General features: G+C 47.9%; 1 protein-coding gene across 1 annotated transcript in view; it reads right to left on the bottom strand.

The window, feature by feature from the left end:
* The window catches only part of LOC306955233 (protein phosphatase 1 regulatory subunit 12B-like), a gene marked incomplete at both ends in the record, with an annotated part of 50,971 nt that overhangs the window by 9,964 nt on the left and 19,082 nt on the right, over positions 1–21,925 (bottom strand). Inside the window, 8 exons of the mRNA XM_079546480.1 lie at positions 10,527–10,648; positions 11,576–11,773; positions 12,850–12,959; positions 13,775–13,920; positions 14,464–14,543; positions 17,020–17,094; positions 18,444–18,588; positions 20,623–20,782. Coding sequence (XP_079402606.1) covers positions 10,527–10,648; positions 11,576–11,773; positions 12,850–12,959; positions 13,775–13,920; positions 14,464–14,543; positions 17,020–17,094; positions 18,444–18,588; positions 20,623–20,782 — 1,036 coding nt within the window. The remainder of the gene's footprint in view (positions 1–10,526; positions 10,649–11,575; positions 11,774–12,849; positions 12,960–13,774; positions 13,921–14,463; positions 14,544–17,019; positions 17,095–18,443; positions 18,589–20,622; positions 20,783–21,925) is intronic.

Genomic DNA, 21,925 nt, shown 5'->3' with positions numbered 1-21,925 from the left:
GGCACATTTACCGTGCGTGTCAGTGAACTTTCCTCCAAAAACATTTCCAGGCGAAACTTTAGAGGGCGAGATGCTAAACTGAGCACAGCCCTCAGCCCCCAGGAAGTGAGCCCACCTCGTCTTACGTTTATCTACCTGGAAATCTGCCCTGGGTACGTAAGGCAGAGATTGCTTCCCATCTCCATCAGCTCTCCTGATGGTGAGCACCGCCACCTCGATGCAACTTTCAACAAGAAGAACACACACAACTGCAATTGTATAAACAGTGTGAGCAGGGGGAAAAAGAAAAAAAGAAAAAAAGAGGAAGGACAAATTAAATTCCTAATTCTGACCCAAACGGACAAGGCTTCAATTCAAGCTTTTCCTTCTAAAGCGGACACAGAACTGAGCACAGAGGCAGCACTGCCCTGCGGTCCTCAGGTAAAGAGCTCCTGCTCTGCACATCCAGGCACGGCGGCGATGGGCCGATGGTTGTTGCACTCACTGAGCTCACAGATCTTTTCCAGCCTTCCTGATTCTACGATCCTCCGGGCTGTGCGATGCCCTCAGGTGAGGCCGTGCGCCCCCAGGGCTCCCTCGCAGAGCTGCACATCGCACAGCACACGCTGCATTCCAGGTCGCGGCCCCAGCAAGGATGAGATCACAGCGATCTCTGCAGAGGGGCTGCCAGCACTAGAGGCCGCTCTTGCGTAAAGGACATCGGGCAGAGCGGGCAGCAGGACCCCCTGAGCTCCCGGCAGCGTGCAGAAACCAAGTGTCCGGCCCCAGAGCCGGGGCTGCTCAGCGCTCAGCTGGACAAACGATTTTGGAAGGTGAGACTGCTCTGCCCCGGCAAGAGATCAGCAAAACGGCCCGGCAGCATCGCTCAGCACCGGCTGCCTACAGGAGAGAAGAAAGCGACCGAGTGCACAACGATTGGCTGGGGAGGATGGCGACCTTCCGAGCTGCCCGCAGCACGCTGCAGTGCTGCAGCACGGGGGGCTGCTGGGTCTGCGTGAGCCCTGCATGCAGCGTGGCTGCGCTGCTGCACCCCCAGCTCCGGCAGGGCTGCGCTCAGCCAGGCACAGCATCGCTCCTCTGCTGCCTCCTGCTTTCTTGTTTGCTGGTTTTTCCTCTCTTCTCCCCAATTTTTTTTTTGACTCTGTGATTTTCAGCTACCTGACCAAAGCAGGAAGGAGATGGAGGAGGAACACCCCAGAGGAAATGCTACGGTGGGCCAGGGCCAACCTGCCGGCTGGCAGAGGATCTCAAACAGCAGCAGGAGCGTTCTGCTGTTCATTCCTCCCCAAACCTCACAGTCTTCTGCTTTAACCTTTGGCTCCACACGGATAATTTAAGGCTCCAAGTTCTAAGACATCCCTGTGATCTAATATTAGATGATAAGCTTGTTTATGTTTTTGTTGCTAAGAGAAAGCTGGAGCTTTGGAAACACTGAAGCGGACCAAATGCTACTACAACAGCTGGGAACTGAAATCCATACAGTGCTTCCCTGACAACTGCTTGCCATTTTCCTTTTTTATTTGCTTTTACTCCTTCCAAAATCAGCCTTCCCCATGTAGGTGACCTCTCCTGCCTCTCTAAGAGCACATTTCCTAGTTCTGTGCACGCAGGCAGTCGCCCCATCAGCAGATCCTGCTCTTAGAAGAGACGCACACACGAGGTTTCCTCTGCCCTTAAGCACAATGCATCACTGCTGCATTTTTTGCTCAGTAGTTTCAAAGCTTCTCTTGAAGGTGGGAGGAATTTTTTGGCTTTTACCTCTGCATTAGCATAACTCATAAGAGACGGATCACTAATAGGAAGAACACAGGAGACAAACAGATCTCCTGTATTATTTATAGGAACTGATGTGGCAATAAATGCCGATGCAGTAATATTAATAGATGCTCTGTTTGGCATTTACAAGCACTGTCAGTCAGGTTCTGTGTCTGCAGGCGGTGCCAGAAGTCGGGGGGTTTGCAGAGACCATTTCTCCTGGGAAGAATCCAAAGCCTCTGCAGCGTTATTCTGAGTTTGCCAGAATAGAGATACTGTCATGAGAAGGTCTGAAGAGTGAACAGAGAGCACAATCCACGCTCTGTGCTCTCCCGTGGTCTCCCTGCACTAAAAGTATCCTTTGGCAGCTCATCTCAATTCAATTGCAAATGACACCGAGTCAACTGACCGCCAGCAAAACGCCCGGAGCAGCAGAGGCACTGCAAGCAGTGAATGTTCAGCGTCCTCACAGACCCAAATGATAAGCTGCAGTAGCTACATCCAATTATTTCCCTGCATACCGAGCTGATGAACTCGGCTCAGCCTGCAGTGCCTTCCAAGCACTACCTGGGTTAGCTCTGGAAGAAAAAAGGGCCTGGACAGCCTTACGAATCTGAGTATTTTCCAACAGCACAGAGCAGCCTTCTTTCTTGGATCTGCTGCATCTGAAGCAGGGAGAAGCCCACAGCAAGCACACCTCTGTGTGCTGGAGGGTCCCATGGCTGACTGCAGGGACAGCCTGCAAAAGTTCACCTGCTCGCAGGAATAAACAGGATCACTTGATACTCTGTACTTAAATGCACACGGTAAATTTCCTTTGGAAAGAGCATCAACTGATCCAGGCTTATACTTCTCAGTCTTAAGGTAACATCATACATTCAGACCCACACAAAGTGCTGCTACTGCTGGAACAGCCTTGGCTGCACAGGGCAGACTTCAGCCTCCATGCTGAGTCTTCTTTCACAGCCAACAGAAGGCAGCAGATGCTGCTGGAGTGCAGTCTGTTCCACTGCATCACACATCTCACACTCCAGCAGCGTTTGCTTTCCCCCACTAACAGCAGTACAAGGACATCCCCACTGGTCTTAGCACAGGGATGCACTTGGTCTGAACGTATCTCAGTGCAATGCTCTTTTTAGGAGGGGACTCGCATTACAGAACCCACTGTGAGTGCTGCCTGTTCCTGTACACAGAGGTCTCAGACTGTAGCAGAGATGACTAGCGAAGAAAAAGGCTGAGACACGCTGAAAGGACGAGCAGGCAAAGCCCCAAATAAATGCAACCTTCAGGTTCTGAACTGGCCGTTGAAGACAGAGCAGGGCCGGCAGCCCACGGCCTCACGCAGCACCTGAGGAACAGCTCTGCCACCCCCACCAGCACCGACCACAGAGCAGGAACCAAACGCCCCAGCACTGCCCACTGACCTTCTGCGCTCCCTGGCTTCCTCAGCAGAGCAGTCCTTTCCTGTGGTTGAGGCAGCACCGGCACTCGCAGTACCGTAAGCAGAGCCGCGTGCAGCACGGTTTGTGATTACACCTAGGGGGGTGCTAGCAGAGAGGCCCTCTGTATTTCTCTCTGCGGCAGAATCAGTTTGTTGCCTGAAAGGGGCTCTGAAATAGAGAAGACATAACGGAAAGCAAAGCAAGTCAACTCAACTGCTAACCGAGACCACGGCTTCGAGGGAGCACCGGCAGTTCATCCTCCCTGCTCCGGGTTGGTGGTAGCAGAGGGAACTGCACACATTCAAACCGGTTTATAAAAACGCGTAGAAGAATAAGCAGGAAGAATTCAGAGTTAATGACCACATCCCCGTCTGCAGCAAAAATTATTACAAACGTAACTGGTGAATAGGCAGAAGGAACGAACTCCAGAGCTCGTATGCTGAATGCTGGAGAGCAGCCCGAGCAGCGCCGTGTCATCGCAGCAGGGCAGGAGGAGTGTGAAGCTGAGCTCACACGTGGGCTGCTAACTGCATCCTGGTGCAAACACGCCACTGAAACTGTCCATTGCGACCACGCTGCGATCTCTTATCAGCAGTTCCCGTATGCAAGTACATTTCCAATCCATAATCCAGAACTGAGAACTTCCAACCCAAGCGCTGACTTTGTGCAGCGTTATCTCAGCTGTTACCTGGTGTGCTGGCAGGTGGATGCAGAAGTGTTCGCACCGAGAGGTGTGGGGCAGGCAGAGGCAGGTTGCCACGGGGTGCTCAGTGAGGTAGATGAACCAATGGCAGTGGGTGAGGTAGCTAGAGATGTATTGCGACTGGCTGAAATGTAGGGACTGCTGAGGTCACTACTTCTACCAAATGAAGCACTGTAAAACATCACAAAATCAGGTCCTTCAGAGCACAGTAAACATTCAACAGAACATCCCCACAGCTGAGCTCGCAGCTGAAAAGGGAGTATTACATCTTAGCAAAGTATTACTCCTGAGCAAAGGAGATTATGGCACACCAGAGATGCTGCAGATCACCTTGCAGATCAGTCCAGCTGAGTTCCACAGAGACAATAACAGTGGATCAGGGAAGATCGGGGAAGGGAGAAGTCCTGCCGTGGCAGAAGCTGCACGCAGAGTGATGCTGTGTATGGGGAATGGTGGGGATGATGAGCAAGGATCATTTTGCTGGGAGCAGGGAAGGAGCGAGGGACAGCAGCAGGCCTGGCTGCATTGCCTCCCAGCGATGCCTGGGACTTGCAGGTTTAAGAACCTGTTTGCAGTGGCTTAAAGATATCAGTTCAGGCTCCAATGGGGCACACATGGCACAAGCTCTGTATCTGGAACAATCACTACCAAAATTGTCCTAAAGTATTCAAGAACGAGCAAAGGAAATGCGTATTTTGCCATTCTAATGCAAAACTCTCAAAACCATTTCTGCTGAAAAGCTCTAAGTGCTCCTACTTTGAAGGGCTTTCAGTATGAGGATGCACCCTTCTGCTTTGATTAGCTGTGCACCTCTAAGAACAGATGGTGAAACGTGGCAAAAATCTCTGCGTCACGTGCAGCTCAGCCCCATATCCAGGCTGCTTGTTGATGGCACAGAGAAACAAGCACGCATTCGTGATCTGGGATCCTGACACACCCAGCAACTGGTATTCCTGGCTGCTCCTGGTCAGACTGGGCTGTCTGCAGGATGAATCAAAGGCTGGGAAGGTTTCGTCTCACCTCCTGCATCCTAATGACTCCCACGCAGGAACGCATGGAGGAAAAGTGGTTGACACAAAATGCACCAGGAGGAAAAGCTGACCGAGAGGAAAAGCCAGGACAAAGAATTGCAGATGCATGGGAAAGGCAGGGTAAATGGGCTGGAACTGGAAGTCAGCACTACAGCAAGAGTCAGAGAGAGCAGCCCGAGGCTGAAATAAAACTTGCAAGGGACAGAACAACAGCCAAGGACAGGAGGTCGGAGGAAGGATTCAGTCCAATTCACGTAGGCACTCGATTTGCAAATTAGTTTTATACGCCAAGGCAGCCAGCCAGCCCAGCCAAGCAGCTGGTCCCTACACAGCCAAAGAGAGACTGGAGCACCCTGGAAGGCCTCCATGGGGAGCCGCATTACATTTGGGCTCTTTGGTTGATGGCTGCCTGCCATATCCAGGTCACAAAGGAACAAGCAAGTTATTGTCACCAGGTAGCAACCTCCACTGGACCGCAAACAAAGCTTCCTCTGGTAAGCCGGCCCCTGCCCTGAGCACAGGGGAGCAGGAAGTCGTTTTGGAAGGAACTGCCTCCCGTTCTGGGCTCTGCACCAGAGGAAAAGGAAAAGCCTGAAAGGAGAGCGAGAGCAGGGAGCTAAACCTGGCTGCCGTGGGCGTGCGGAGAGAGCAGCCGTGACGTTGCAGAGATGAGGGGGAGAAATCAGGGCCTGCTGTACTGAGAGGATGACTGCAGTGGAACATGTGCCGGGGGAAGGAGTGAGAGGAGGAGCCTGGAAAATGCTGGTGGCGGTCCTGGGGGAGCAGGGATGGTGGGACACCATCCTAGGAGAACACAAGGCAGAGAGGCTGCGGTGCAGAGGGCGGACGAGAAACCTGGTTGGGAAGGGAGGAAAGGGGAGGGTTATGGAATAAGACCTGATAAGTGCTTCAGAAGGGAAAAGGCAGTGGCTGGAAATGGGAAACAACAGGATGGAAGGAGACCAGGTGCCTGGGGAGCAGAGATGTGAGCGAATTGAGAGGGGAAGAGGGAACATACATGCACATGGCTCAGGTCCGAGGGGAAGCTGGTGCTGGGCATCACTCGAGCTGCTCACAAGGGATCTGAAGCACTGCCAGCCCTGCAGGAAGCCACCTCCCCTCCCCATCACCTTGCAGGGGTGGCATCACACAGCTCAAGCATTGACTCAATTGGTCACATTTCCAGCAAACAGGACCAGAAAATTGCAACACAAAGTTTAGCTGGAAAATCTACTTATTAACAGTTATGTTCATCTGAAAAAGGAGGATTAGGAATTTATGCTCAAGAACCCAACAATAGAAATAAAGGCATTGACACAGTGCTGTTCAGTCTCTAACAGATGACCTAACTATGACCCCCACTCCTTAATTAAGGATTACTGAAAGCCAAGGCAGGGGAGGAGGCTGCTCTGAAGCCATTCTAGCTTCAGCAATCGGATCTCCAAAACCAGTTGCTGATGGGAGCTGGGACTGCAGGCCTGACTTGCTGTGATGGCTTTTATGCCAGCAAAAACAATAAAGAGTGCCTGCAAGTATCTAAAATGAAGCAAATAACTGCAGAAGTGATTTCATTTTGGTGTGAAGCATCTCTTGCAGCTGATGCCAAAGGAAGGATGCTGAATTAATTCAATCTGCAACGTTAGTTTTCCTCCCAACACTTTAACTGATGAGAACTGGCTGCTCAAAGGTCAACATGCACGAAAACAGGGCTGTCAGAAAACGGGTCTGTGCTCTGCTCCTTAGTGCTGCACCCAGAGACAGGAGTGACAGCCCCTACCATTAGAGAAAGAGGTTTAACATTTGCTTCCACTGAAGCTGAAGAGCATTTGTAAAATTACTGCAAGCTCTTTTGTTCCCACAGAGCAGAAAAACCATTTTCATCACCTGAATGTGATCTGTTGATGGCGTTTACCCTTTGTTTGGGGGTCACACAAAGCACTCAGAACATAACTGGGTCTCGTTAGGGGGATTAGTTAAACACTAAGGTAAAGGGGAAAGCAGTCATCCTGTCAGCAACATGCAGGTATGTCATGTTCACTTTAACTCTCCTTCAAAATGAGCTTTTATCCTCCAGAATTGTTTTCCAAATACTAACAACACTCTGCTGACAAAGAGCCTACAACAGGCAACGTGCCCTGCTTCTCATCTGAGAGGTGATGTAAAAGGGAGGAGAAATCGGCACGATTATGTTTCATTTCTCTGTGCTCCTCTGCAGAAAACCATCAGGGGACAGAGAGCAAACGCACCCCACTTCTACTGTTTGTGAAGTCACACAGAACTGATGTCTGTAAAGCAGTGCGGGCGTCCCTGCGCTTCATTCCCGAGTTGGCAAAGCTATTCCCTGTAACTGCTCATATTCCAGCACCCTCCTACAGAAGGCCAGAACTCAGCCTATGTGAAAAGATGTCTTTATTAGCAAAACATCGCTGCCAGCCAAAGCCTTTGCTGATCCCTGCGCAGTCTAACCAAGGAAATACAGCGCAATTATGTGAACGTGGCACTAAATCTGATTCTGATCAGGTGAGACAAACAGGCAATGCTTGTGAAGTTTCAGCAGACAATCATTTCAGTGACGTTATGGGCTGCCTCAGATCGGGGAACAGCAGGCATGCCAGCTGCAGGAGGCCAAAGTTTTCCAATGCAATCAGCTGCTGCTGGTTGGAGTGCCTTCAGAGAGCCACGCTACAGAGGCTGACCTGTCATCATGTCCCAGGATAGATGTGAAGTCACTGGAATGGATCAGCAGATCAGGAAAAGTCTGCTGCCTGAAGTGGCTGTTTCACCTTTTGTGGAAATGGGTCTCTGTGCTCTCAGCAATTGGACAGGCCGCTCCAGAGCAGGACTTACCTCAACCAGCAGAAGCACCAGGACACAGAAGTGCACCTCTTCCCAAACCTCGAGCAACTGCTCCATCTCCAGCACAGCTATTTAGTTCGGAGTCTAGAATTCTGTGGAACATAATCTAAAATCCTGAAACATTTCTGCTCTTCTCCTGAAGCACAAATGGCATTACAACACATTTACACATGCTGATTTGCTGGTTTCCAGCTGCAGCTACAAGAAAGGCGATGCGATGCGATGGAGCAGTACTTGCACAGAGGGCCGATCTTCCTTTTCTCAACGTGGACAAAAGCTCAGAAATGAATTATCTGCCCCATCACAGGAGGCCATTCGTTCACCTCATTCAGAGGCCACTACCTGCTGCTCCAGTAACACCGAGCCTCTGCCTCCCAGAGGGGTAAAAGACACTGAAGTTATGGAAGTCACAGACGGGATGCTTTTCTGACCCTGCTGGGCTACCAGCAATCGGAAGCTGCTCTACAATTTCACATACACTGTGCAAACTGCGTCCTTACTGCCACAAGGAAAAGGTTGCAGACACCGGTCGTGCTGCCCTAAATCACCCATAAGAGCACTGCCATTGTCCCGATAGCATTACTGCCATAAACACGTACTAATGCAAACCAAAACTAGCACTAAGCTACAACTTACCTGTTAACAGCTATGTGAATGCTGAGTTCAGACTGTAATTGCTTTATTCTCTTTTTATGACCAATTTCCCTTTTGTTATCGAACCACAACATCGACACAAAACATTTTGCGTTTGAATCGTACGAAGAAAAGTATTTAAATTCAGTCCAACCATTTATAAGCAACAAAAGCGATGGTCTCTAAGGAGGTTATTCAGCACGACAGACGCTGACAAGCCTTGATTTGTGTTTTCTGCTCAGGGCCTGCTGCAGCGAGCAGAGGGAGGCACGCTAAGGGCAGAACCGACTGCTGACAGCACAGGCAGAGAACTGGGCATACCTTTTCAAGTACGTAGATACGTAGGTAGGAGGTGCCCCAGAATGGGGAGCTTCATTTCCCTTTGATTCATCCCTCCACGGCTGCCGGCTGTAGGAGCCGCTCCGCACGATGTTAGCAGCTGATTCTCTAAGGCAGCAGAGAGCACAGGGTTTGTTTAGGAAACCTCCCAGAGTCTCTTCCAGCTCCCGTGCAGCCCCCAGCCCCAACCCTCCCCTCCCACCCACCTACAGACATCGCTGCTTACAGGTGGCAACTCTGAAACGCTTCCACTGCCAGTTGCTGTGATTATTAGCTGCTTTATTTAAGAATCGGAAGAGGATGTGATATTTTGCATGAATATCCTTTTCCAGTCCCAAGACTTGCGACTCAGGTTCAGATTGGCCACAAATGTAATGGAACACATTAAACAACGTCACCTCGTGTCGAGCAGCACGGCACAAGTGGAACAGGTACAAGGAGAATATCTATAATCAAACCATTAATTCTCTATCATGGAATGATAGAAGTAAAAGCCACATGGTATGACAAATCCTCTGCTACATTTAGCAGTACAAAACAGACAGAAGATTTGGCAATATCTAAAATCACTTGTCAGTTTATGCATTACGTTATCAGCAGCCACACTTCTCTGTTTATCTGAAATTGGGGCTGCCTTTCCCAAACCACACTCCAGCACAATGTCCTGTCCTGCTCTAGTTTTGGACAGGACCTTCAGCCCACAGTTGATGACCATTTTTCAATTGCAGTGCCTTTCCAGATGCCCCTTCAGACATCCGTGCTTCTAAGAAGCGATATTCAGCTGTTTTGAAATGAAGGAATATCAGAACAAAACCTGCCCTGCACAGTGCATCTGGGCACCATCTGTTTGTGCAGCACAGCCCTCCTTGCTCTCTGCTTTACAGAGCGAAGGACACTCACCAGCACTCAGCTGGAGATGCCACTCAATCCAAGCCACTGCCAAAACCACTCAAGCTTATCAGTCATTTGTCTGCCACAGCCCAAATCCCAGCGCCAGCTGAGATTAAGTAAGAACACAGCAGGGAGGTTCCAGCAAAAGATCAGCAAACAATGTCAGTCTGTGCTGAAGCTCTCCTGGTGTCACATCCTGGGACACCCCCATAAGTGCAGATCACAGAACTGCTCTGTGTGCCTGCTCACCACTGCTGTGCAACTGGCTGAACGTGAGGCCAGCTGAAGTTCTCCTCCACGCCACGAGTAACTGGTGTGAATGGCTTATCTGTACAATACACCTCGGTATACTGGGTATTCAACCCCATTTATACTGTGGTTCTGCCCAGAGGCAACTACAAACAACCCTCCAAAAGCAGCCCCTGCTGTATGCAGCTCTGCACGAGAGAGTTCACAACCTCAGGGAATCGAAAAGTGACAGAGACCTGAATAAAAGGAACTGAAGGTAACTAGAGAGCCAGTGACACAGGTACAGATGTGAGAGCTGCAAAGTCAGGCACTTGCATACAAAATGATAAACGAAAAAGTAAGCATTTACCTCGTTTCCCAGATGGAGACAATACATAGATATAGATAAATAGTGATACAGGGCTGGGGAAAACAATCACTTGTCCTGCTTGCCTAAATGGAAAGCAACATTATTGTATGTTGCCTATTGTATGTTGCCTGCTTGCCTAAATGAAAGGCAACTGATTGTAAATACCTGTGCAGACAGGACTGCCAGAAAAGATATGATGCATTAACACAGGAAGAAGACATCCCAAGGAACTGCCTGCAGGATTCAAGCTGAGCCAACAGTCTGACATTCAGTCTCACCTGTTTTCTTTCTCCTCTATGTCACTTGCACTGCTCAGCCTTCTGGGGGCTATTGTGGCCAGATAGCTCTTGTTCTCTTTATCCTGATAAACAAAAGTAATTTGGCTGTAAATCTGAGATACCTGCAGCACATTCAGCAACAGATAAATTCACTGTCAGATTCATTCAATCACAGAAGTAATTTTCCTGTCTAAGGATAACTTGTTTGAGGCTTTTTCTTGGGCAAGAAATGTGACAGCATAAAAATATCTACCTTAAACATGATTTCCTGAACATGTTAGCAAATGTAAGCAGCTTCCAATTAGAACTACTTAAAAATGGGCAGCAGTTACAGCTAGTGAATACATGGAACGAGATTCACAAATACAGCTGGTGGGTAGAGAGGGAATCTACTTAGGTGATGAGGAAGGAGAATTTCCACTGCAGATATGTGCTACTGTCCGGATTTGCTATTTTCTGGTGAAGAATGGGCTGTGCCAGATTGGCAGCCCAACTGAAACTGAGCAGGAAACAGGTCAGAGGGGCACAGAGCTCCAGTCCTGCAAGGACAGCTGTGTCAGGATTGCAATCAGTAGAAAAAGGTGCTCGGGTGTGCATACAATAAAAAGAACCAGAGACACCCAAACCTGTTCAACTCTTTGAAAGGGGAGATAACAGCAGGACCAGGGGAAACGGTTTTAAGTTGAGGGAGGGAAGATTTATGTTGGATGTCAGGGGGAAGTTCTTTACTGTGAGAACAATGAGGTGCTGGAACAGCTGCCCAGAGAGGCTGTGATGCCCCGTCCATCCCTGGAGGTGTTCAAGGCCAGGTTGGATGGGGCCCTGGGCAGCCTGGGCTGCTATGAAATGGGGAGGTTGGTGGCCCTGCGTGTGGCAGGGGTTGGAGATTTGTGACCCTTGAGGTCCCTTCCAACCTGGGCCATCCTGTGATTCTGTTATAGATACAAACCCAGCAATACGTGAAAATGAAAGGGAAACTGTCTTGAAACTGCAAGGTAAACATCTCAACTGGGATACGCCACAAAATCCTTGTGAAAGACGAGCCAAACCTTGTCTTTGCTGTCCAATAACGCAGAGATCCGAGGGGTGGACGAGGATCGATAGATAGAAGCTGCCTTCTCCCTCTGCGCCTCACGGGGGGCAGCGACTTCGCTCAGGGTGTTGTGGCTGCCCGTCTTCCGCAGACCCAACCGCCACGAGGAGGGCGACTCATCCTTCTGCTCATCCGACCTGCTGAGCCAACTGAACTGCAGCGGGGACAAGAGCAGCAGGAGGTGAGAGCACTGCAAGGCCGGATTTCAGCTCTGAGAAATGCTTCAGCGGGCCTCGCTTTATGCTGGGCTGCACCCAGACTGCATATTTAATAATGGGCACAACTTTGGACTCCACAGCTCAAAAGCAGCATAGAAGAAGGGGAAGAGATTCAAAGGCAACAGGTAGAGCAAGAGAGCTATAGGAGCCTACAGGCTGAGATGAGACTGACAAAACCTTCAAGGGCACACAGAAGGGTGAATCAGAATCCACTAGTCATTATTCCTTCCCATAAAGGAGCTTCAGCTTGAGCTGGGCAATGGACAGAGGAGCAATAGTTTGACTTGAACAAGAAGTTAGATTTTGGTAAGAGGCAAAAACTTAAAAATAAATAAAAAGAAAAGATGACTTAGCAAGAATCATTTTCCCTCTGGCATACAACTGGTACTTCATCCTTGCAACAGTGCCTGCTGCCCTCCAGATTCTGGTGCAAAAAGAAACCAGGAGCATAAGATGCACATCCTAGGCAAAACACAGAGCCTCCCAGTGCCATCTGGCTGAGTGATGCATGAGCTGGAGAATCCAGATAAGATTTCAGTAACTGGTTCACATTTGCAAAGCCTTCACACCTGGCTATCTAGTCAGAGGCAAACTTTATCTTCTCTGCTTACTGGGCTGTAACGTTGTGTCACTGCATAAACAGATTTGGCAAGTGATGCTTCAGACCAGGATGCCAAATTCAGCTCTGATACCTCAGCAAAACCCTTTGGTGAAAGAGCTGCTGGTAAGAGGTCAGCATCAGCTGCCTCAGAACTGACAGCAGCAAGTCAAGTTTCCTTGTGAACACCAGGATTTGTTTCAGAAAGTAAGAATCTAGGAGAGGCACTGTATCACACAAATATCCTCCTCTGTGCTGGACTTCTACTGCTGCTAATGCAGCATCTTTGCCAAAATGGAAGCTGACTCTCAGAGGCAATTCAGGAAAGCCCAATAGTATGCAGAATCCCATTTCCCAGCTAACCCTACTGCTTCCAAGCTCTGTTCCAGTCCCCGCTGACCCCAATTCTCTTACCCTTCTGGCTGAGGCAGTGAAGGAGTTGGACTCTGGTGGTGGTATTTGCTCAGTGACGCTGGGCCTGGTTTCGTGGCTGGAGTCGTTGGCAAAGGACTCTTCCTTCCTTTCTACAGGTTTAAAAAAACACAAATGTTTCAGTATCACGTTTTTCAAGGCCCTTCTTTACAAGCACTCACGTTCAGAGCTGTGTGCCGCAGGCATGCCTTAGATCACAAAGATGATGCCAAGCCTAAACAAGCTTTACTTCAGGGAGGCTTTCCACTCACTGAGCAGTTACTTCCACAGTCACCAGATGGATGTGTTTGCCAAGCAAACCTTTAGAACTTCGTCCCATGGTAAGAAAATCTTCTGAGCAAGGTCTGCCTCCAGGTCAGACCACTCACCCAACACAGCCACATTCAACACGCCTGGGAAATGCCCTCCCTACACCAACAGTGCAATACTTTCCTCTCCAGCAATGAGTGCCTCTCACAGTCATTGTTTTGAAGAAACAAATGATAGGTGTAAGCATCCAAACAGCACCAGCAAATGAGGCACGTGCAGTGAATAGAGCTCTCGTTCAGTTGTCTTCTACCATCCTGCAGCACCTGAAGTGCTCATCCCAAAAATGGCCCATGAGGAAAAAACACCCTGCAGTTTGAGAGCATGCCTTGTGCTCCTTATTGCAAGTGAGATGGAAGTAGAAACTGAAACACCACGCATGGTATGCTTTCTGAAATAATATGCTGACCTGAAAGTTGGTTTTTTTAGTACACTGGCTGTATTCCTCTATGTACACAGACTTGAAGTGAGTTTGCAGGATGTCTTTAACAACAAAGCAAAAAAAAAAAAAATGCAGTTCTCCAATTCAATTCCTGCACTCATTCAATCACTCAATCACTGCCCAGCTAACTATGAAACCTCAAACTGCTCTGCATCTTACCTGATTCCTTTTCAGCATCTGATTCTGAAACTTCATCTTCTTCAGCTTCTTCCTCTTCTTCAGAGCTAGAACTGCTCGAGTCTTTGTTCTCTTCCTCCATATCTGTGGTTTTCAGCCTATCTTCCTCATAGAGAATTTTCTCTTTGCTGGAAGAACCAGGAAATTTAAGGATTACCAAGCGAGTTCTTTCTGAGCTCTGCTTCTCAGAAACACACAGACATGATTTGTATACACAGAAGATGCAAACTGACAAAAATCAGTCTGTATGCTCTGCATCCCAGCCCTTCCAGCACTGCCCGTTTCCCACGGATTCCAAAGCCAGTCTCTCATTTCCTAACTTTGTGGGCATTTCTCAGAGTGAAGAAATGTGGTCTCCTGTCTTTTCCTAAGAAAACAATCCACCAGCAAGGCTGCATGGCTCTGCAGCTGCAAAGCAGTTCTCAGCCCAAAGGTCAAAATGATGATCAGGAAGAGAAGCTTGGGGACCAAACAGCAGCCCAACTCCTTGTCCTGGCTTTCACTGGGTACAGTAAGAACCATCTGATGCTACATTTAAATGAGGCTGAATTTGAAAGGAATCAAGAAATAGGCACAAACAGCAGTAAACCTTTTAAAGGCAGCTGACGGTTTACAGATGCTGCCCTGCTGCACTGTGCAGCTTGTTTTCAGAGAAGAGGAAAGCAACGTACTTCATGAAGACTCCACTTTGAGGTTTGCCATTCATGTCAGCTTCAATCAGCTTATTCCTCGTCTCCTTCTCACTTCGCAGCTGTCCGAAAGTCCAAGCAGAAAGCAGAAAGAGAAACAGACATCTGAGCACGGCACCTCAGCACAGCGCCAACATCCACGGTGCAAGGACACCTCAGCCTTGTTAAGGAAAAACACTGATCTGCCCAGCAAGCTCCTGCTGCAGCTGCACATCTGCAAGAGCTCTGCATGCCCTGGTCTCCCAGGGCTCCACCAGCACGTAGCTGCAGACACAGCCCATCCTCAGCCCGCAGCTGCAAGGCAATGAGGCTCAGCAGGAGTCTGCAGCAGTCTGTGCTGACACTCAAAGCGTGACTTTCACGGCACTGCTCTGCACCTGCCCACCCAGACGCAGTGCTGGAGGCCCATCCACGTGCAGTTGGACACCCAGGAAATCAGGCTGGATTCGGTTTAAAATCTGTGCCTGTGTCCCCATGGTGCATTTATAGTCAGGGAAAAGCATCCAAGTGTGCCCAGCACAGGCAGGGTGGATCTCCCATGTAGGTGGGCCCTTCTTAAACCCCTCGGTGCCAAAATTCAGCACTGGACAGGAATACCTGCGATCACTGCAATCATAGCAGTGTGTCACTGCTGATGGACAGCAACAAAAAACAGCAAAACTAAAAGCACAGGGACTGCTGGGGTTAAAAGAAAGAAATGAATAACGACCACAATTAGAGGCTCGCTTTGAAGCCTGTCTCCTCTGTACCATGTCCAGCTGGGTTACTCTTCCTTTTCGATACAAGGAGCTGAGAATGGCACAAGAAGGAAGAACTCTGGAAATTCAGAATATAGGAGGAGGATTCTTCCCTTCTTTCCAGTTCTGCTAAAGCTAGCTGCGTTCATTTAATAAATGGAGATGGCCTTTATCTAGTGCTGCCAATCTAGAGAAGCAGGGGGTTACCATCTCCTGCAAAGCAAGCCTACAAATGGGTTAGCACACATCCAAAGAGGTCTTGTGGCTGTTTCTGTTGCTTTTCTTCTGAAGAATACATTTCTCTCACTATCCTGATGCATCTGCATAGGAGGGAACCCACAATAAAGTGCTGGTAGTATTTATCAACACCTCATTTAGGGAGAAGCTGATTAATTTTTAGGATGCTATTTAAGGGTGACAGCAGCTGTGCTATGATCAGAGCTCGAGTTCTACCACCCACATCATCAGTTCCTCAAAATACTCCACTGGGTTTTACCAGCAATGCTCTCATTATGTCTGCTTCTGAATCCAGCATTTTAAATGATATTTTCTGATATTTGTCATTATTTTCTATTTGAAAAGATGTGGGGCAGGCTTTTTTGGAAGCACCCAAACGATACAATTGTACAAACCAGGTGAAATAGGAAAACATGTAACCCAAACCTACTTTCTGGCCTGATGACTGCCTTTACTTTGATCAAGATGCATTTCAATGACAACTTTCTGCTAATAAATCCATCCAGTATCTCCACTGCACCACGAAGCAGCAGTTCAACATGGTTTTGAAATCAGAAATCTTTCTCTACAGTGACAGTGTAACCCCTCAGATACAAACACGGTGTGGACTTGGGTAAATTGCTCATTAAGTAAAGAGCAGTTTGACATGACAGATTTTGCCAGCAAACAAAAGCAACGAAAGGAGCAACTCCACAGATGAATTACAATTCTTCAGCAGCTCACGGAATTGTGCACCTCAGCAGACCTGGATGCAGTCAGCCACCCAGTTTTCTACACACAGAATATAATCTACTCTGCCTGTTTTGATATAATCTCCCTATCCTCACAAGAAAATTGAGGTGATGAGTGTTCTGCACTCAGAGAGAATGGGAAAAATGGACAAATTAACCAAGAGCATTTGGCTGCATTGGGGGCAACTAGGCTGTCTTCTTAAAAATCTGGATGCTAAATAGAGACAATTCCTCTCTTGGTGTAAAGTGATGAGAGACAATTGATGTAAATCCATCTGCATGTTAAATATAAAACCAGCTTTTACAGAAGGACCAGTGAGAGCTAAAAAGCAGTTTGTAAGTGCCTAAGGGTTTGTTGATATGGAAAAACTGACCAGCACAGTGGCAATGTTCCTGCTGGAGTTGTCCATCTGGTGAAGACACACGCTTATGCTTGAAGGCCCCTTCAGAAATCAAAGCTATAAATTACCTTTCACCTTAATATAAATTAATCCTGGGAGATTGTTGATGGACTTAGGAAGGCTAGACACAAATTATGTGTTAGTGTCTATTAGACTGACTTCTATATGGTTTAAAACTGGATCTGATTGTGTAGGACTCAGTACAGTCACAGGGGAGAATCACACACAATCACTACATTCCTATCTACTCAAAATACTGGTGTATTTAGAGATCCTTGAGTGATGGACATAAAAAATAGCTGCACCTCCTCCACCCACCCTTTGGGGGTGATTTTTGCACCCCCAAAATCATGCTTTTGCTGATGCCCTGTGCTTCAGAGAACACCTGTGCACAGAACTGGATATGAGGAAAACGATCTGCCAAGAACTCACCACCGTCTGTTTCTTCTGCAGCATTTCTAAATGCTCAACCAGCCCCTCATCGGCCACGTCGAACGGAGTCTGGCCCTGAGGAAAAAGAGAACAAGAGGCTGTTCAGGGCAGCATGCCATCAGCACTCAAAAAACCACTGTTTATCAGTGAAGAATTAAACTGAATGTGCACCGCAGCCACTGTGCCTTGATTCTGAGCAACGTTCTGTCACGCTCTGCAGTAGAGAAAGCCAAGTGACAGCAGTCGTGGTTTCCTGACACAATCCTTCATCAGAGCAGCTTCCATCAGGGCAGCACAGCTACCTGTGTTGTGAAAAGCACACTCCTGGACTGAGAAGGATGGCAAACAACTTGTTCTGCTGCATTATTGTGCACCTGGACCTCCTGCAGGGCTGCCCACCATCAGCAGGCCAAAAAACCTGGGTGCTAATTTCCACATCCATGAACATTCACAAATAAAAGAAGCCCAAAAAATCACTTTGGGGCATAAAACAGGAAATCAAGTTACATTTACACCACGATGAGACTCGATGGCTAATGACCAAATAACTCCAGCCATCTGACCTAGCAAGGTAATAATCTTTGACAGGGAATATCTGGCAACTGACTGCAGCAAATACAATTGTGTCTGTTTCTTTTCATGTCTATCAAAATAGAAAACCCACACGCCTTCTGAACACTTTGGAAAAGCTTCTGATGGCATTAAAAACAAAAACAGTTCTCCATATTTTGAATGCCACGGAGCTCACCATGCTAAAGTGGTGCCTCCTCCTACAGTGACCTCTTTCACATCAGTTTCCAGTGCAGACAAGGAGGGGAACACAGAGAGCAACTGTGGACAAGCAGGCTTCACCTCCTGAATACCCATGGGCTCTTTAAGCAAACTTCCAGCTCTTAGCATGGAAGTAGGGGTGCTTTCCTTCCCTTCTAATCCCCCCCCTCACAAATGCCCTGTTTTTCTTCACACATTTCTCACAAGCATTGTGAATTTTATTTCCTTTTTTATGACCAAGACAGAAGAGTAGGAAAGATTTCATGCTGCCAGTGACTCAAGGGCTCATGAATTTGCAATGCTTCATAGCTTAATATTAGCACGTTACTTTGCACTCCATGATTGTTTTTCTCTTGTTGGTCCATACATTAGGGTCATACTGAAAGAGAAATGCACACATCAGCCCCTGTCTTGGTCCTTGTTTCACCACTGATGTTTTCCAATGATACCTAACATCTTTTCATCCTTCCTCCTGCCAAGAGTCCTTATCTCCTGTTGCTTTTCAGTGCTCTAGTACACATGCAGAACAGCTCACCATGCAACCTGTCACACTGCTGGATCAAACTGATGAGCAATAATGGCATATGGCAATGAAGTCAAACTGCATCTTGCAATGAAATAAGCTGCATGTTGTGCCTGCAGTGCTTACTGACCAGCTTGTTCCTGACATCCATGTCACACAGCGCCTCAGCCAAGATGGAGCAGGCCTCCTTCACCCCCCAGTGTGCAGCAGCGTGCAGTGGAGTCCAGCCATCGTTGTCCTGGACGTTCAAATTAAACCCAGCCTGGATCAAGAGCCTGAGAAGAGAAGCAACACCGATTCCTACCCACTCAAGAACGACTTCTGTATTCTCTCCAGAACGGAATCTCTGTAAGAGGTGAGTCAAGCACAGCACCTGGCATGGAAAGGACACTTGGTAATTCGAGTTTGGTGGTGGTTCTACTGAAAAACAGGGCCACATACTGCAGGGAGACAGCGCTGGCAGAACTGCCAGGCAACAGGCAGAGACACTGCTGACTGCGATCACCAGCTGTTAAATCTGTAGGTTAAATAATGGGCGACTTCCAATAAGTGTTTGTGCAGATCAGAGCTTGCACAGCTGAAGCAAATCGTCCCCAAGACAACTGCCTGCAAACCTCCTTGCGTCCCATCCACTGCTGAACACCTCCCACCTGCTGCCCCCTCCAGCAGACCAAAGCGCTGTGCTGCAATGCATCTGGGGCTTGAATATTTAAAACCAAAACAAACAGAAGAGAGACAATTGTCTGAAACGTCAGAGGCACAACAGTGCACAGGTGATCAGGTGAAAGCAGCGAGCAGCTCACGTATCAGAACTGACTGTTGTCCAGCTGCTCAAATACTGAAGGACATCCCAGGGGAATTCTGCAGCTCCAGTAAAACTGCCACTGAACATTTCCATGGTGGTGTTTCCCCTTTCCTTCAGCTCAGGGGAAATCCAGCACGAGCCCAGAACAGCACAGCTTTGAAACTCCTGCAACTTCACACGATGTGTTTCAGGGTTAAATAAAACACAGTGGTGCTACAGCAGCAGCGTGCTTCCCTGCAGAAGAAGTTTTAAATCGGATGCTGACTTCATGTTCATTCTGCAGCTGGCAAAAGGGAGGAACATGGTTATTAAGATACTCAAGGTCACAGAGAAATTCCACATCTCATTTGAGTTAGCCAGCTGCTGGCTTTCAGCCCCTTTGGTTTAAGGCACTGAAGCTTCGTATTTGAACTTACAGGGTGGCCGTAAAACACACAAGAGTGGAACAGTGTCAGCTCTCTGTGAGATCTGTTTATCACTGCAGCATTTAATGGCAAGGAGTAGCTGAGCAGAAGTGGACATCTGGCAAATGGGGAACACAGCTTCCATTGACTGGAGAGAAAACCTCCCAGTAAAAACCCTTGGGACCAAACCCCACATTGTCCAGAGGGATCTCAGATTTCTATTCCATATGATCCGTGTTGAATTAGCATTCTTGGGCACAGCAGAGACACAGACAGCTTATAACTCTATTATAAGCTCTAACAAATGAATACTAAGAGGAAACAGAGAGATTAACAAAACTACTTGAGCTTGATAAGAAGCTGCTCTTACACATCAAGTCATGTCACTTAGGACTATGAAATAAGGAATCAAGGTGGATGAATGTTTCCAGAAAGCATTTCAACCTGCATATCATTAGTTCCATCCATCCCTTATTTAGGAAGCTTTACTGCTGGGACATCCTGACTTGACTCTACCTGTAAAAATATGAATGCTTCATTGCCAGGAAGCACTGCACTGATCAAACTTCTGTCCATGATGAAGCAGTAGAAGCAGCACTGTTTCATGGTGGGACTTCTGTCTCTGCTGATGGCTACAAGAGCAGTGGCACTGGGTGCTGGGACACGGAGGCAGAGGTGGACACTGCATTTTACTACTGCTCTGACCTTCTGGGCATGTCAGCTGTCAGGGTGTTTTTGTGACTGCCATGCAGGATGCACTGTCCCCCCATAGGCTGAAATTATACTTTCATCCCGATATGCCTGGCTTGTTAGCCCTAAAACTTGTAGTCTAAGTGAAACCTGACCTTCTCATTTGTGCCCTGCTCTCAGAAAAGCTTTCATTTCTCCAAAGACCTGCAGGTATGAAAGGCAATCTTCCAGCCTCTATGCATTTCTAGGTGAATGACCACGGCTGGGCACATAATTCTACTGAGCACTTGGACAGACAGCAGCCCAAAGATGTTGGTATGAAACATTTTTCTCTCAACTAAAAATCTATGCACGTTCCTCGGGAAAACCAGGCTCAATTCATCACAGCAGCCACAGGAAGGAGTTCCTACCTCATGACTTCAGAATAGCCCTTTGCTGAAGCCACGTGAAGAGCTGTGGCACCCGTCTGAGGCTGCTTTACATCTTCAATTCTCCCGCTGTTCAGCCACTGCCGGGCATCCTGCAGCATCTGCTGCTCCTCTTCTTTCCTCGCCAGGTCTAGGTCTACACCTAAGACAGCAATGCACAGAAGAGATTATCAGGTGAAAGCTCTCGTGCACTTTGTAAACTTACCCTATTTTTCATTTGCTACGCAACATTATCAGCTTTTGTCATCTCCCAGAAACATCAGCAGAAGCTGCTTCTAGCAGCTGGGAGATCTCCAGCATCGTCGACAGAAACTTCAAAGCAGCCTGACTTAAAATAAACTCTGCTGGTCAACTGCTGGCTTAACTGAATCAGTCATGGGTGGAGGGGCTGCACTGCCAATATGCTTTATTCCAGCCTAACAGAACCAATTCGTGAACAATTAACAAAAATAAGTTGTGTAGGACGTGCAGAAATGATTCTAAGGCATCCTCTGTAAGAACAGCACAACCCCAGCACTGCTCTCATGGGAAATTCAGGAAGTGAGCAAGCTGCATGCAGAGAGTGCACCAGGGCCATTCCTGGCATGCATTCTGAGGGACGTATCTGATCAGCTCCTCCAAGCAGCAAACCACAGATGCTGGTGAAACAGTCCTAAATCATTTCGATGATAGGTGGTGGAAATAAAAGGTCAAATTAAAACAAATCAAGATCAATATTGAAAAGCAGCAGGCTTACAGATCAGTTCTTTCACTGTAACAACATGATTACCAAGGAAATTGTACGGCATGAGACTACAGTAGAACAAAAGAAAACACTTATCAACTCAGTCTGTGAGCTGAGAAACACTGCGAGATGTTGCAAATATTAACATTGCAAACGGCTTCAAAACAAGAATTATAGATTTGCACAACAGTAGCAGCACATCTGGAGATGTTAAATGCAATGCTCCACAAGCTCAGAGACCAAAAGAGACCGCACAAGTCCACAAAACAGAAATCCATGGCAGATTCACATAGAAAATACACAGAAAGTCCATCTGGCTCAGGAACGCCTCGAGGCACAGAGGCTGCAGGCTGGGAAAGTACTTGGGAGGGAAGTCATGCACACTTGTGCTGCTCTTGTGCTTGCTCCAAGCATCTGCTTTCAGCTACAGCTGAAGCAAAGCTGGAGGGATGCTTATCTGAAGCTTCTAACACGTTTATTTCAGCAATTATCAACTCTTTAAACTGTGTCAATGGGAAGCTTCTCAGCAGAGCCAGATGGTTGTTTTAGGGCATCTTAGCA

This window comes from Tetrao urogallus (assembly GCF_951394365.1).
Source record: "Tetrao urogallus genome assembly, chromosome: 24".
Lineage (NCBI taxonomy): Eukaryota > Metazoa > Chordata > Aves > Galliformes > Phasianidae > Tetrao > Tetrao urogallus.
This window is presented reverse-complemented; position numbering and strand designations above follow the sequence as displayed.